Source organism: Astyanax mexicanus, chromosome 5, assembly GCF_023375975.1.
Source record: "Astyanax mexicanus isolate ESR-SI-001 chromosome 5, AstMex3_surface, whole genome shotgun sequence".
Classification (NCBI taxonomy): Eukaryota; Metazoa; Chordata; class Actinopteri; order Characiformes; family Acestrorhamphidae; genus Astyanax; species Astyanax mexicanus.
The window spans coordinates 27,830,001-27,847,738 of NC_064412.1; the positions used below are offsets into that span (position 1 = coordinate 27,830,001).

The 17,738-nt window shown below is 37.3% G+C and overlaps 1 protein-coding gene across 3 annotated transcripts in view; it reads left to right on the top strand.

Moving 5' to 3' along the window:
- The window catches only part of trim25 (tripartite motif containing 25), a 21,280-nt gene extending 3,761 nt beyond the window's left edge, over positions 1-17,519 (top strand). Inside the window, exons 2-13 of one of the 3 annotated variants that reach the window (XM_007234398.4) lie at positions 864-1,501; positions 1,920-2,015; positions 2,121-2,354; positions 2,758-2,926; positions 3,760-3,786; positions 4,913-4,942; positions 5,988-6,074; positions 6,250-6,366; positions 6,702-6,809; positions 6,977-7,069; positions 7,314-7,361; positions 11,801-17,519. In XM_007234398.4, the coding sequence (XP_007234460.3) occupies positions 899-1,501; positions 1,920-2,015; positions 2,121-2,354; positions 2,758-2,926; positions 3,760-3,786; positions 4,913-4,942; positions 5,988-6,074; positions 6,250-6,366; positions 6,702-6,809; positions 6,977-7,069; positions 7,314-7,361; positions 11,801-12,333 (2,145 nt within the window). In that variant the 5' untranslated portion in view covers positions 864-898 and the 3' untranslated portion in view covers positions 12,334-17,519. The remainder of the gene's footprint in view (positions 1-863; positions 1,502-1,919; positions 2,016-2,120; positions 2,355-2,757; positions 2,927-3,759; positions 3,787-4,912; positions 4,943-5,987; positions 6,075-6,249; positions 6,367-6,701; positions 6,810-6,976; positions 7,070-7,313; positions 7,362-11,800) is intronic. The other 2 variants (XM_022675221.2, XM_007234399.4) reach the window with 2 other exon arrangements.
- Positions 17,520-17,738: the final 219 nt, after the last annotated feature.

Consider the following 17,738-nt stretch of genomic DNA (forward strand, 5'->3'; position numbering starts at 1 on the left):
GGCATCAAGCAATCTGTGCGTCCTTGGAATTTCTAACCTAAATTGCTGTAACTCTGCAGTATTTGCTGTAATCTCACAATGTTAAAGACCTCTGTACAATATCACTCTGATGAAGCGCCATTTAATACAGAACTAGATTAAGAATAACTTGACATTACATGTCATATCAGAACATTCACTCCTTTGTGCCTCTTCTCAACATTAATAACAGGTGAAAGACTTTTGATCATTTTAAATGTGACAGAATGTCTCCAATTGTGTTAGACCTTCTTACACATCACCATCCTATGCTCTAGTAGGCACCATTGTGCTAGTTGGTGCTTGATGAAGCGCCATTTAATTCAGAACTAGATTTATAATAACTTCGTAATTACATGTCATATCAGAACATTCACTCCTTTGTGTTAATTTAAACTTGTTTGGTCAAACATTTCAGCTTGTTCTGCAAAGGTTCAAAGGTCAATCTGAATACCACTTTGTGAACATTCTGGTTGAAGCCACCTGATCAATACCAATAACATGTAGACACCTTTTGACTAGTTCTAACTCACTTAATGAATATCCTACAAAGTTCACTAGATTTACATGTGAATTTAAGCACTGTTCAGGTTGAAAGGCCTCTGCTCAACATTAATAACAGGTGAAAAACTTGATAATTTCTAAATGTGACAGGGCACCTCCAATCATATTAGACCTTCTTACACATCACCATTCAATGCTCCAGTAGGCACCATTGTGCAAGTTGGTGCTTGAACCCGATGATTGCCGCTTGCGGCTATATTTTTTATTGTTATTAATATTATTAATGTTCAGTCGGTTTGATGGTAACTCTGTGATGCTCTGCTGTTGGTTTCGTTTCTCAGGTAATTGGTAGGTTTCGTTTCTCTTTGAGGAGACCATGGCGACTTCACTGCTGAACCTGGAGGAGGATCTCACGTGCAGCATCTGCCTGTGTCCGTTCGACGGGCCGGTGAGCCTCACGTGCGGACACAGCTTCTGCCAGCGATGCCTGGAGGCCGCGTGGCGGGGCGTGGAGCCTGTGAGCTGCCCGCACTGCCGCACGCTCTACACTGTGCGCCCCGAGCTGAAGCGCAACACCGTGCTGAGCGCAGTGGTGGAAACCCTCCGGGCCGCGAGCGACGCGACTGTACCACCCGAGGAGCGCGCGCGCGAGGTGCCCATGCACAAGTTGGAGCCCGAGCCCAAGCCCGTGCTGTGTGACACATGCATGGAAGCCAAAGCGGAGAGCACCTGCATGACATGCGCCGCGTCGTTCTGCGTCGAGCACGTGCGCCCCCACCGCGAGAACCCCGTGTTCCGCGCGCACCGACTCGTCGAGCCGCCTCTTGCGGACCTTCATCACCGCCTGTGCACCGAGCACGCGAAGCTGCTGGAGTTCTTCTGCGTGCAGCACGAGCGCGCCATGTGCAGCGGCTGCCTGCAGGAGCAGCACCGGGGATGCGATTTCTGCACGGTGGAGGAGCAGCGCGTGAAAAAACAGGTACCAGAGACAGGAGGATAAATATACAAACAAATAAAACTGATTTAAAGCACGAATTAAACAATTGAAACAAATTACTACTGAAACAAATTAAGTTAAAATGTAAAAAAGGGAAAATGTAGAGTAAAAAACATTTAACTCAAATATTCTAAAATGATAAAATATTCAAAATTGGATTAAAAATGAATATTGTTATACTTATATGATTAAGATTAAAAAATAAATAAAAACCAAAAGTTGTAATGTAATATTTTTAATATATTTTAAATATGTATTTATAAACACGTGCATATTATGAAAACACTCTGGTTATTATTATATTGTGCCTTTTAAAGCAAATATTCTTTATCATAAATAAATATTTAAAATGTTGCCGTTTAAAAAAGTTATTTTGAATGCTCTTTGTATGTGTGTTCAGTCTGAAATGAAGGACAAGTTGGGCACTCTTGATGGCAAAATTGAAAAGAATCAACTGGTCATCTCCCAGATGAGGGAACAGCAAGCAAAGCTCAAGGTCAGTGTCTGCGAGTGTGTGTGTGTGTGTGTGTTTATGTGTTCTCACTTCTGCTGAAGCTACTGAAACTCACTTGTACTTCTGATATTGTCCCGCTTTTGGCAGGATGTAGCTGCTGTGCGTAAGCGTGCGCTGGAACAGGAGTACCAGCAGGTCAGAGACCTCCTGCAGAGGGACGAGAGTGAGGCCATGAAAGCCCTGGAGAAAGATCTGGAGGGCGGCCAGAGCAAACTCGGCTCACTGATGAAGAAGTTCAGTCAGAACATTGAGAAGATGAACGGAACTAAAGATGAAATCGGCCGGCTTTTAACCCAGTCTGACTCAATGGACTTCTTACAGGTAAAAACCAGGGGAGTCTGGCCAAACGTAACTTTGATTGGGATGAAAACTTCAGTTTTTAAGCCTGTTTTCCACCCTTTGTTTTGCCTCAGGATGGTGGATGGAAAAATATAAAGAGCAGAGGTCTGATGGCCACATAGCATAATATTCTTTTTATATGGGCTGAACTTCTCCCAGATATTATTGTGATAAATAATAAATAGAGAGTCACCAAGTATTTAATAATATAATAGCATAATTTCACCCTATGAAGAGTACATTTACTTTTAAATTTAGCTACACCCCAGTCACATCTTGATTATTTCATTTTAAATCCATTGTGGTGGCATGCTGCAGTCTAACGAACATGTTGTGTGTGTGTTTGTGTGTTTGTATGTGTGTCTGATCCTCTTATTTTCTCAAGGCATCTGTGGACTTGCCTTCGGTGGTATCGTTTGACCCTTATGCCCCGCGGATAAACCTTGACTCAAAAGCAGTCATAGCGCACCATGCCTGCATTGTAGGCCTGAAGGAGCAAGTATCTAGAATACTGAGCCAGCCAGTGGAGACCAGGCAGTCAAACCTCAAACAAGGTTTCTTTCTCTTTCTCTCTCTCTCTCTCTCTCTCTCTCTCTCTATATATATATATATATATATATATATATATATATAGGAAAAATATTTAATCCCCATAAAGTGTCACAAAGAGTCTGTTTTATAGCACAATAGACAATTAATTTTAAATGTATCGGATGATTTTAAAGAATGAAAATGTTAAGAATCTTAAGAAGCCCTTTTCAATGTTGTAGCCTAGCTGAAAATCCTTATACTAATAGAAGAGCTAAAAAGGGAGCACAAGAATATAGGTTAGTTTAGTATCTGAAACATCATCAGTTTTTGGATTGCTTACAAAACCACCAAAAAGAAACAATTTTCTTTAGAGACCAGTCAGTCTATTGTTGTCTTAATAAAGGAATGCTACACAATGTGAAATATTGCAAAGAGACTGAATATATCTTATTATGCAATAACTACTTCCTTTAGAGAGTAGCACAAACTGGCTATAACAATAACAAAAAAGGAGTGGAAGGCCTCGGTGCACAACTGTGCAAGATGATTAATATCTTACAGTGTACAGTTTGAGACAAAGATACCTCACAGGTTGTCAACTGCGCTAAATGGAACCAATCAAACACCAGTGTTAGCATCAATGTTGAAGAGGCAACTTCAGGATGCTGGTCTTTATGGCAGAATGGCAAGGAAAAGCCATACTTCACATTGTAGTTTGGAAAACATGAACATTTTACAATGATCCCAAACTTTTGAGCGGTAGTGTTTGTGTGTGTATATATTTATGATAGAAATACATAATTACAACAGTTTGACTAGAAATTCTACAACAGGGTGATGTTTAAATGTTTTACAGAATTTGAAAAGCCTGTTGCTGATCCAGGTGAGCCAGGATTCAACATACTGAACAATCAAATGTGTCATAGACTTTGTGGTTTAATTGAACCCAGTCTATTTTAAGAGATGAGAATCTGTGGTGTTTGTTACCGGTGCTCGATTTTCTATTGATCACGACTAACTATTGATACAGACTAACTTCAATCTGGTGGAGGGGTGATTTTTGTTTTTAGGCCCAAAACATACTCAATGTAAGGGCACCAAGGCAAATGTCAGTGCTCTACAAATGCACAGTCCTGAAGTACAAATTCAAAATGGGACCAACTTTGGTAAGGGGTTAATAGGGGACAGTGAACAGTTGACTGGGAAAAAACAAGCATGTCAGCATCACAAGACAACTTGGATGTCAATACCAACAGTGAACCTGCAACAGTGCCCAGAATGCAGCTTGAATTATTTATTAAAGGCATATACAGCTCTGGAAAAAAATAAGAAACCACTTAAAAATGATGAGTTTTTTATTTTACCAAATTAAAAACGTCTGGAATATAATCAAGAGGAAGAATGGATGATCATAAGCCATCAACCCAAGCTGAACTGCTTGAATTTTTGCACTAGAAGTGGCATAAAGTTATCCAAAAGCAGTGTGTAAGACTGGCGGAGTAGAACATGCCAGGTAGAACAGCATGACACTGTGATTAAAAAACAGGGTTATTCCATCAAATATTGGTTTCTAAAATCTTTATAATATTAACTTGTTTTTTTTTTTGTTGCATTATTTGAAGTCTGAAATCTGCATATTTTTGTTATTTCAGCCATTTATCATTTTCTGCAAATATTTGCTCTAAATGACAATATTTTTATTTGGAATTTGGAAGTAATGTTGTCTGTAGTTTATAGAATAAAACAAAAAGGTTTGTTTTACTCAAACATATAGCTATAAATAGCAAAATCAGAGAAACTGATTCAGGAAGTGAAGTGGTCTTTTAATTTTTTCCAGAGCTGCATGTGACACATTTTTTATAAAGCAACTACATGCAAAACCCAGTCTGTGTGGCTCAGAGCACCTGAGTTTCTATCATTGCATTGAGTATGTTTCAGGCCTCATCATTAACATCAATAATATGATGTATGTGATGCAGTGGAGTTAAACCCAGTCTTCCTTTCTTTAGGTGCGAATCTACCAAACCCAAGGGAGGCATGTGAGTGACATTTTTTATAACATTTCTGTCCGACATTGTCATCACTCTTGTGATGTTTATAATTCAGTATGATTCATACACTTGTTAGAAATAATCACATCGTTAATTAAAGATAATCAAAACACATGTGATTGAGTCAGAGGAATAGAATGCTTGGCTGGGCCAGTGTGCTCTAGGACACTGATGGAATGCTTTTTCTGGATAGGGTGTAGTGTTTGTCTGTCTTTTATTCTGTGTGTCATCTTTCTCCATATGTCCATTCCTTTATCCAAACATCCTTCCATCCATCTTTTTCTGTCTGTCAATCCATACCTCATCCCTCCATCCATCAATAATCCACCAAACTCATTCAACCCACATTTCCTCATCCATTTCACCCATTCATCAATCCCTCTAAACAATCCAAGCCATCCAAGCCATCCCTCTACCCATCTAACCCTCCATTCCACCCTTTCTCTAACTTCCTTTCCAGTCTTGTTAGTATTAACCCTCCTGTTATGTTACGGTTAAAATTGATTAAATTGGTTAAAACTCTTAAAGTTTGTAGATCTAGAAAAAATTGTTAAAAGTGTTTTTTTTTTCAGTATGAAACTTCTTCTGCTTGCCTTAATTAGTGTAATCAACATTTAATATGAAAATGGTTCATCTCATCTCATCTATTTACAGCCACCCCCTGCAAAAAACTAAAACTAAAACAACACTGCAGTATGTTTTATATGTTGGTCTTTCAAAAGTAATAAAGTAGGAAAACATTAAAAAAAAAGTTTTAACATATATTTTTTATGAAAAACGAGTGAATTATCCTAATTGAACTATAACCTGTTAGAGGTAAGTAACACTATTGCACTAAATATTATTATATTGATAATAATTAGCAATTAAGTTAGTAATAAAATATTCTCACTGCTTGTTAGGATTTTTTTTAGATATCTTTTAGATAATTAAACATGCGACGGGTCCATATGACCCAGGAACACCGCTGCTGCTTCTGACAAATGAACATAAAGGGAGGGTTAATCTATCTCTTCACTCTTCTCTCTTGCAGTTTTTCCCCACAGTGAAGAAGCCAGGCCCAACAGCCCACCTCGTGCTAAAGGTGCACCTGGCGCAGGAAAAAAGAATCCTCAGCCAAGTACGACACAAACACCTTTCACAAGCGTTTCTAAAATAAAAAAAAGCCTCAAATTCTTGTGTATCTTTCAGATTTCTTTGTAAACACATGTCTGCATTTCAATCAGTTTATAAGTTGATAAATTAAACCCACTTAACTTCTACAGCGTGTTCATATTTTAACCTCTTCGTTTTAGAAGGGGAACGGAAGGACAACAAAGGAGAGAAGAAGGACAGCAAAGGAGAGAAAAAGGATAAAGGAGACAAGAAGGACAACAAGGATCATAAAGAACGCAGAGAACACAAGGGGGATAGTAAGTCAGTGCCACACTGTTTGTGCACAGACAATTATGTGATGTCCAGTTTTTGTCAATTCTAATAATGAGTGAAAAACTCATCTGAGCCTGGTGCTGTTATAACTACACAGTACATAAATGTGCATCAATACATCTCTATTTGCAAGTAAACAGACAAATGGGGTGCTGTGGATGTAAATTAATGCTATTGTTCTGTTTTCTTATGAGCCAATACATTTCATAATGATTAAAAAAACAGTTTTGTCATATTTCAAATGTACAATATTGAAAACATTCGTTTTTCAGTGTGGCAAGTTGTAATTGTTATATCAGTTAACTTTTTTTTTTTGTAGGATCCCATATGTTTCCTAATGCAGGAGCGGGCTTCGGCGGGCTTCCTGCTTCATTCTCCAGCATGGAGAACAGACCTGTTCATTTCTCCAAAGCTGTTACAGATTTGGGTAAGTTGGGTTCTTTAGACCCATCACTTCATACAAACAACACTCTAATCGACACATCAGTGCTTATTCTAACAAAAATAAAAGTCCAGTTGAGGTATCTTTAGGTTAAAAATTCCAGTGTAACAAATTGTAATTGTTTATATTTCTGTTACATGTTTTTTTTGTAGGAATCAGTAAGTTTCCTAATGCAGTAACGGGCTTTTCATTCTTCAGCATGGAGAACAGTCCTTCTCACCCCCCTAAAGCTGTTCCAGATTTGGGTAACTTAGGTCCTTTAGGCCCATCACTATATACACACATCACTCTAATCCACACATCAGTGCTTATTCTAACAAAATAAAAGTCCAGTTGAGTTATCTTTAGGTTCAAAATACCTAAAGTACAATGTTTATAAGAGTATTTTAAGGAAGACAGCTGACACATGCCCAGTTTGAACGTAGGCCTGTATGAAGCCTTCCTGACCGACTACACTGATGTGACTCCCTTTCTGTCTTTTCTTCTCAGCTCCAGTTGACATAAGTTCAGCTGCCAAAAGAAGTGATCTTCTGAAATGTAAGTCAACGTTTGAACAAATATATTAGGACACTTTTAAACTATTTTTATGCTTTTGTTGGAGTAACTGTCTCTACTATCCAGGGAAGGCTTTCTACTAAATTTTGGAGCATTGCTTTAAAGGATTTAATTATATTCAGTTGCAAATCACACCTCAAATATTGGATAGAGCACCATCTGCTTTACAGATTAGTACTGGGAGGTTATATACTCTATACTATACTATAGCCCATGTCTGGCATCAGACACAACTGTGGCCATTTGGTTCAGGTTTATCTACTCAAAAGAATCCAATTCTGTTGGGAATACTTCTACACAGGTGCTAAACAAGCTGTGAGTGTGTACATTTGCACATTTGTGTCAGCACTGGGTGCAACTTAATGTAGCTAAATGCATTCCACACATATTTGGACAATTAAGAGATGAGTTGAATCACATGTGTCTGAGCAGGAGAGTATATAGTAGACTATATATTCAAAAGTTTGTAGACATCAGGTCCTCAGGGGGATTCTGAAATTAAGGTATAAATTGATAGTTTAACAGCCTTTAACAGGATTTGAGTGTAATCAACTACACAAGACCAACAATGAGGTTGTGTACTGATGTTCTTTTATTAGTTCTGCCAATCCAACTTATCCCAAAGATATTAGATAGATCTCCATCCATCTGTTTCTGTAAAAAAAAAACACAACTGAACCCCCACAATGTTGAGGAGTTCTTGCCTTCTAGCCCACACTGTTTATATTGGGCTTTCTAACATTAGGGTTGACCAATCTGGGGTGCGTTTCCCGTACAACGACGGAGCCTAGCATTGAACTAACGTGGTACGATGCATCGTTAAACTAACTAACATCTGAAGTACGACCGTTTCCCGAAACCATCGTACTTTGTTGGTACCACAGAAGTCTGAACTATGTTGGTTTGAACCACCGTGGTCTTAACTAAGGTGTTTCCAGACGTGTTCGGCCAGACTTTCCCAGCAGAAAACGTGCAAAACTCACAATCTTTAAAATATTATGCCAAAAATATGTTACTAATGTATCATTTAGGCTATTTATATTGTAATTATCACCAGAACATAACGGACAACAATACTATTAATAAAATAACAATGAACTGCAAGTAAAATGTAGACAATAATTGCTATATATTCATTATTATTTGTAACAGACCGTGTTACTTAAAAAAAACATACACATATTTGCTATTGCAATATATTTTTTTTAAATAAAATAATCACCATTCTGAAGAAGTCTTATTAAAATGAGACATGAGAAATGTGTTACTCAGTGGTTCAGCAGAGCGCCTACGACAGTGCAGCGCGCGGTGTTCTGTCGAATTGTGCAACCCATCGAGATGTGCTTCTCAACACCAGCGCCCATGCGTGGAAACATTTTTTATTTATTTATTGTTTTTTTATGGTAATTCTGTTCTTTTTGGGTGCATTAAACAACCAGAAACCCCTTGCCATTATTTCTGAGTATTACAAATGCGTAAATGACAGCTGATGATAATGAAAGTAATTATAAGTTAGCAATAATAAAAAAAATAAGGTTTATAATCACCCTAATAACCCTAAACTGTCTCCTGATATTTTGATTCAGGCTTTCCAAATACTCTACCGAAAGCATGTTTAAATATTCTTTTTCTAGCAATTTTATATTTAAAAAATTAATATGCACTAGGATAATACGGTTTGACAGGGTAGCAAAACTCGACAGACACTGGATGGAAGCCTAGTTCGAATCCCAGTCGTGGTTTTATTCTCTTAATGTTTTTTTTTTTCATAATGGCAATTAATGTTATTATTTTTTACATATATATTAATGTAGCCTACATATTTCTACGTATTTCCTGTAATATATTATTTAACAAATACTAATTGATAACATTTGTATAGGCCTAGAAACACGTTGTATTGGCTAAATAATAAATTTTCTTTATTCACACTCTGTCTGGCCCTGTTACCTCCAGAGGATAATTAGGTAATTCAAAACACCTGCTTATTGCATATCTTATTCACAGAGTGCATATAGCACAATGGGTTTAAAAAAATAATTATTAACTATTTCATAAATGTTCACAGCACAAGTTATCTTTACTCAAGAGATGCCTGCTTGAATAATTGACATACATCTTTCCAAGACTGTAAAATACATTTTAGCTAAAGAGCACTTCTCTTTTCACTACACTGAATTCATGTTTGCCAAATAAAGCTAAATGTTAAAGACATACATTAAAAAAAGGACTGAATTTTATTATTTTACCTGGGCGCACATGGGTAAAAGTGAAGTGGCTCAATTAATGTAATTAACACAAACATTAAAAAAATAGGTACACTTGACATCTTAAATCCTCGTGCAGCAATATTAATGTGATTTATCAGCTTTCTGTATCCTACCGTCCACCGTCTGCACTAATCACCAGGAACTAAGCTCCTAACGACAGGTCTAGAGCTGTAGTTGGAACAACGCAGCTGAACCACGGTAGTGGAACTACGGTTTTGGGAAACACCTGAGTAGCTTAACTAAGGTTCGCACTATGTAAGTTACTAACGTGGTTACCTCCATAGTTCCAACTACGCTTTTGGGAAACACCTGCGTCGCAGCTGCATCGTCCAGACTATGTAAGTTGCTAACGTAGTTAGCAACTACGCTTTTGGGAAACGTACCCCTGTTCTATTGAATCTGTTCTATTTCTCAGTTCTTTTACATGAAGATTTTACAACCTGTTTGGTGTCTGTGAATTCATTTAATATGTAGTAAGTTATTAGTGCTGTACTACTCTAGATACAGCTCTTGGAAAAACAAGAGACCGCTGAAAAATGAGTTTCTTTGATTTTTACTAAATTAAAAAGCTCTGGAATATAATCAGGAGGAAGGTGCATGATCACAAGACACCAAACCAAGCTTGAATATTTGCACCAGGAGTGGCAAAAAGTTATCCAAAAGCAGTGTGTAAGACTGGTGGAGGAGAATGTGCCAAGATGCATGAAAACTGTAATTGAAAACCAGGGTTATTTCACCAAATATGGATTTCTAAACTTTTAAAACTTTATAAATATTAACTTCTTTGTATCATTTGAGTATAAATAGCAAAATCAGAGAAACTAATTTAGAAACTGAAGTGGTGTCTTGACTTTTTCCAGAGCTGTATGTATTCTGAGAAAGGAGAAAATATGTATTTTTTTGTATTTTTGTATTATATGCACGTAATGATTATTTTCACACATAATGAAATAATATTGCTGACTTGCTTAAAGCACTGTTGCTATGATTAATAAAACCCTTGGTCAATCTCAAGCAAGGCTATCATTCTGCTTTATGGTCCCCTTAGTATGTGTGGTAATAGTGTGTGCATGTCACAGATGTTCACTGGAAAGAAGAAGTTTACTTTACACAGTTCCAACCATTTCAAAAATAAGTACAGGTTCTAACCTCAGTGCTGCTGACAGCTTGAAAGAAAGAGAGAAGTATATTCTAGAATATCAGAGTTTGATTTAATTTACTTGTTTATGTATAAGATAAACTGTACAACAATGTTAGGACATGCCATTGTTTTGATAGTATGAGTGGATCAGACACAGCAGTGCTGCTGGAGATTTTAAACACTTTATTGTCACTGCTGGACTGAGAATAGCCCACCAGTAGCATCCTGTGGGGAGCGTCAGCGTAAGTAGCCTCCTGTAAGAATCATCCTGTAAGCAGCGTCTTGTGACGACTGATGAATATCTAGAGCATGATCGATAAAATAGATGAAATGGATAATAGGTGTAGAAAGAATGAGACGTTCATAATGTTGTGTAATGTAACAATTGGTCAGTGTATATAGTAATAGAAAGAGATGAAACTATAATATTTGTCCATAAACACAAAACCCTATGGTGACAGTGTCTAATACCAATGTGGGCTAGAGGCTGGGAACCCCTCAACACTGAGTTGTGGAGCTCTTTACAGTGAAGTTGGATGGGCAGAACTGATCAAGGAACATTAGATCTTGTTACTTGGTCTCATTGTTGCTCTTATGTACTTAAATACAATCAAATCATCTTTTTTCCATTGTTTAATCTTATAGTGAAAAGCATTACCTGAAGAGTAAAGGATGTTAATGAAGTAAACGCTAAAAAAAAACAATTAATACCTTCATTTTAGGAAATTCTAGAAATTCTACCATATAGTTTCCTGCTCAAGCATTTCAAATATTTTCCTGCATTCCTGCCATTACCTGTATAAAAGTGTGACAATCCTTTGAGTGAGTAATTTTAATAAACAAGTGCAGAGCCCTTTAAATTTAGAGCTTCTTACAGTAGCCTTTGCTTAAATAAACCTTGATAGGGCATTCAATTCTCTTTATTTTTAAAAAATGTTGTCAGAACAAGTGCCTGAATACTTTTAGACGTATTAAACCAACTGAACATACGTGAATCTCTCTTAATCCAGATGCTACAATCCTCATGTTTGACCAGAGGACAGCCCACAGGCGAGTGGCCCTCTCAGATAACAACACCAAAGCGTCTGTGTCTGATGAGCCTTCTGCGTATCCAGAGGTTCCACCCCGATTCACTGTGTGCTCGCAGGTGCTCTGCTCCAAGGGTTTCTCTCAGGGTCGCCACTACTGGGAGGTCAAAATGAGCAGCAATAATTTCTGCGGTATCGGCCTGGCCTATGGCAGCATCGACCGCAAAGGTCCCTCCAGCCGCTTGGGGCGAAACGCCCAGTCCTGGTGCGTCGAGTGGTTCAACGTGAAGCTGTCCGCCTGGCACAACAGCAGTGAGACGGTACTGTCTAACCCAAACCCCAGCCGGGTGGGCGTGCTGCTCGACTGCGATGAAGGATGCGCCACGTTTTATAACGTGACCGACCGCGCCTATCCGTTCCACATGTTCGTTTTCCCTTTCTCCGAGCCAGTTTATCCTGCTTTCTGGATCTTCTCCAGTGGCTCTTCCATTACTCTGTGTAAGCTGAACAATTAGTGGGTGTTTGTGGGGATGTCAGTGTACAGTCACTGATATGTGATGATTAAGGATAATTTGGTGGATGGGTTAATATAGAGTACAGGAACTATTCACTCATAAATTCACTCAAAACTCGTATTTCTGTGACTAATCAATGCTGTCATGAGAAAACTTATTTACTTATTGTTTTAGCTCTACACACGTATTCTGATTCTTATAAAATCAGAAATGTTTCAAAGAATCTTTTGTTTAGCACCTTATTTTACTGACCAATATTTGCTGAGCAGCAACAGTGGTTGTTTTACAGTTGTGCTCAGGAAAAAAAAAACTTGTGGTAAAACATCCAACAAGAGTGAGTGAAAGCCCTGTCCATACTTTATTTCACACAAAATATGGTAATGAATTCTAAACAGTGAAACAGATCTATTTCACTGTGTACAATGTGATCATTCACCACTCTAAGTTCTCTAAAGGCACCAGTGTAAACACCAGTGTTAAATTATTCAACTAGTACAAGCCAGTGCAGTTCAACTGCATGTGGGAGGTCGGTGAGACGGCATTAACACAAGAATCACGAATCAAGTTATACCATAATATTGCATTTTATGTTTACTCATTTGATATTGGATAAAGCCCCTCAAGCTTATTTTTTGGTTATACTCGTTATACCAGAAAATGGTCATTTATATATATATATATATATATATATATATATATATATATATATATATATTAGTTTTTTTGTGGGTGTGGCTACTACAACAGACTTAAATCTATTGTGTTTTTTTGTTGTTGTTTAATGAGTAAATGCTTCAACGGTGTTGGACTCAACATTGTTGTTGCCTTAAATGGAATCTTCTTTCGAATATGTGAGGTTTTCTCATAACAGCAGTGTGTAATATAGCACAGTGTGAGATCAGATGTGGTGTATAATCATATGGGTGGCTAACATTTGTGTCAGGGTGTGTAAGGGTATTTTGATCATTTGTTGATTCTGATAAGGGTCTAATCATAAAATGTGTCTTCTGCCTTGAATCAGATCTAAACATGTTAACACAGCTAATACAGAAAGGAATATTTAGACTAAATTTCTTTGAACTGTATGTGTTATTTAGGCTTGCAGTTTTCTCCATACTAATTGAATGGGCTCAATGACTGTGTATATAAACATGGACAGTATAACATCTCTCAGAAGAGAAGCCACTACATGTTCAGTGTCTCTGCTGGCTGGTTGCAGTATGATGTGTAGCTCTACCTGTCCATATACTTTCCAATTAGTGTTCCCTGTGCTAATACTGGCACATATTTAAGGGTTACACCTATGGAGTAAGTAAATAACAGCCATCACTGAAAAAAAAAACATCTGCATTTATTAGTGCAGTGTTTTTGTATTGGAGTGTTTGAGCTGTAGTTAATCTGTTATGGTTCACTATACTGCTATTAATCATGTAGTGTTGTGTATTCAGGCATGCTAGACTTGTTGTATTTGTGCTATGTGTTGGCCAGCACTCTTGCCAAATTCATGTTTTGGTCTGAACCGAGTCCAAATACTGTATAAAACATTCTTTTCTATTATTTTAACTTTTAATGGTGACTGGTGTGTGCTAATTCTCTTGCAGCAGCTCAGTTTAACAGGGGTTACACTGGATCATAGTAGCTTCAGTTCATCAAAGAAGCAATTGTAGCAAAGAGCTAAGCTCTGGTACTTTGAATTGGGTATTCAGTGGAAAATCTGTTTGCCTCTAGCCCTTTTGCCTATGCTGTAAACTCAATGACGGCAGTCTGAGACGCTTGCTCTGGCAGAAGGTGGCAGGGCTTCCACATGTCAAATCTTTACTGTCCAGACTTTGGTTGCAAGTATGACAACATAGAAGACACTTTTGGCTTCATTTCTATATACTAAACGGGATTTTAAGTACTGAATCCATGTGATATATGGTCATTGTCGGGACAGTGTTGTTTCCTAAATGCATAGATTGCTTATGTAATGCAACTATGCAGAACCCAACAAAGAGAATTTCAATGTATGCTCAGGCTTTTTAGATAACACAAAAGCCAGTAATTTGAGGTCTTAGCTGAGGAATGGGTAATATGTAATATGTATATATATATATTACATTGTCAGACATTTGTCTGCAGTTAAATGCTAATGGACACCTCCTATTTATTTATGGGAGTGTTGATTTAACAGCTATTTACAGTCCAGTAGGTAGTTGTGAGCAAAGTCCACATCCACGCTGCTTTTACCAGAGGAAAGGTCATTACAAGTGGCTCCTGACCAGCTTTATGAGTGTGCTATGAATGTGCTAAGCTAACTGGAATTAAGCACTCAAGGTTGTTGGATGTTTCAATCTGTGCAAAGTGAATATTGTCGCTGTCCAATGAAAACCAGTATCTCCTAAACATTAAATTTACAGGAGAGAGATAAAACCTTCTGTGAAGTCAATGTAAAATTTGTTTATTTCAGGTCATTTTAGATCATTTTTATTTGTCAATTAATCAAGAAATTTTGACACAGTGTAAAGGAGAGTTTTTGTGTTCAAATTATGTAGCAAACTAAAAGCCGTCAAAAATGGAGATACTTGTTTTTAATTGGACAGCGACGATATAGCAACGATTTACACATTGCACATCCTTATATGAGAGTTTACCATGTCTGATGAGGTTGAATGTGTTGGTACTTGTTTGCTCTTAATGCATCTTATTGCTCTGAGATCCAACTTGTATAAGGTGGGGTGTAGATAGTAGGGTTGTGTATTTGCAAAAACTTGGAAATGCAATATGTATCACAATACACTTTTATTTAATATATCACAATATATTGCAATAATATACTGTAAGCAAGGCAATTATGCATTGTTATATATTGCAGTCATTCAAACTTTATATTACATTTGTCACTATCATATTCATAAAATCTGAATAAAAGAAGCATTTTTTATCCGATCAGAACAGTGGGATCAAAATGAAGCACAGTCTCACACCACTCTTCACGTGCAAACTAATAATTAAAAATCAGTACTGTATTTTTAAAAATCTATACAGTATCAACAATAGTTTGATATATCAAAAAAAAAATTACCCCTAGTTTACACACATTTTCTCTAGAACGTTTAAATATCTCATTACAGTAGCTGTGGGAACCAAAAAGCAATATTATCTGAATACTCAAGCCAATTCTTAAATATTTCAATATGGTTTGCAATTGGCTATAACATTATGCCATCTTGTGGACTATAAAACACTAGATTTTGTTGAATTATTAATCTGCTATTAGGTGTAAGTCTTATTTATATGCCTTTGTAATCGTCACTGCACGCATACTTCTGTGTGTTCTTCACACTGGCATGGTTTTAAAGCTGTTCTCTAATGACAACAAACACAGTGATGATAGAAGAGATTATAGTTATGTAATCGGTATAATAAGATGGAAGAAATAGCATGGTAAGGTAAACGACTGTAAATGGTGTTAAGTTCATCTGTCAAGAAGTTTATTTTCTAGTATTTTCTGCTTGTTTCTACAAGCTACAAGAGCCAACAAACACTGCATATCTCCCAAACATTTCTATAAGTATACATCCATGCACTTCTTGCAGCCTTCTCAAGCCACATCCAGACCTTTTTTAGGGTTTTAGACATACCATGACCCACTGTGGACTATATACAGTAGTAAACAGTAGCAAACCTTTATTGTATTAACACAATAAAGCAGTGATTTCTTTCAATGTTATAGTTCACAGTAAGTCCTAAACCTCATCAAATAAATCTGCGCCAACTTGAACATGTGAACGCTATTAAAGTGTGTATTCACAGCATCTCAGAGCTCTAGAGCAAAACTGGAATGGCACAATTTGGATACAAAACACTTTGTAGTAAAAACAAAGTAGAAACAAGTGTGTTTAAAAAAAAAAAAAAAAAAACGTTTAAACAAGCAATTATTTTAGCATAAATGTCCAAAATTAAACAGCTCACATCCTAAATCCTAAAGGCAAATGCAAGTGCACAAAAACATAACCATATATACAATTTTTATCATGTCAGTGAATTCACATAACCAAAGTATTGTGATACTATATTGTATGGATTTCTCACTGCACCCCTAATATCCAGTGATCTAAGGGTACTAATTTGGTCCATGTAGAACCAGAATACCCTGATGATCATCAGTAGAAGCAGTCAGGAGTTTGTCTGGTCAGCCTGGGGGATAAAAGTATGACTAATTTAATTTAGTTTGCATGAGTCCAGGCTCACTTTGGACCTCACCACACATCAGGCGCGGCTGATATTTCCGTTTAGGACAGCTGCTGATGTGCAAACTCTGGAGGATTTAAAGAACAGACCCTTTAACATGGATGTAGCACCAGCTCCACCCACATATTGACCTCAGATATAGGGAGAGTAAGTGGACAGCTGGTCTCAGATCAACATCAGAAAAGGGGCTTTGCTCGCTGTTGAATTGAGGATACACTGTGTAAATGATTTCTGCTTGGGTGTATTTGATGTGAATTGATGGGACTATGGGCTAATGTGAAAGCATGGAAATGCACAGAATTCAGAGTGATTTAAAGTTACCAGACAGCAGATCAGTGACGAAAATGGTCTCAAATGTGTTTCTAAGACTACGTTCACATTACTAGGCTAAAGTGACTGACTCAAATCAGATTTTTTTTGCACAATGTGGCTCAGATCTGATTTTTTTCATGGCTGTGAGAACATGCCAAATTAGATTTTTTAAATTCAGATTTGAGTCACTTTAATATGTGGTTCTAAATCGGATACATATCTGATCTGTGGACATGCGACATGAATGTGAACGGTCAAATCGGAATTTATGCGTCTTTTTTCTTTTACGCATGCGCTACATGCTTCTCTCTTGATCCAACACATCTCTTGGTGCAGCTGTGCAGCTATAGCTGCAAAAACAGCAAAAGCAAGACGCCTGGCCTTTTTTCACCTCCACGACCTGAGCATGAACTTCATACCAGCTGTTTACTCTCCACTCGAGGAAAAGATGCTCCACATATGAGCTGCTAACACATAAATTTCACCTTTATAAATCTACGAGTTGTCTCTTAAATATGGCGTTTTTTGTTGGTGGTGAAGAAGACAATGTTTATACACGTATCAATGTGCGCATGTGAGGCGTTTCAGGAACAGATTTGTTCACACTAGACACAGATACAGCTCACTTACATTTGTGAATGTGAACCGTCAGGATAGCCAAATCCGATCTTAGCAAAAAAATTCGGATTTGAGCAATGTGGCTTGTAATGTGAACGTAGCCTAAGTGGTATTAAAATGGTCTTAAAATTGAACATCTCTATACCTGCAGATACACTGAACTTGTTTGTCTGTTCATATTATTTTAATTAGTATTATATTTATATTTATTTAATGTTTATTTATGATTATTACCATGTGAC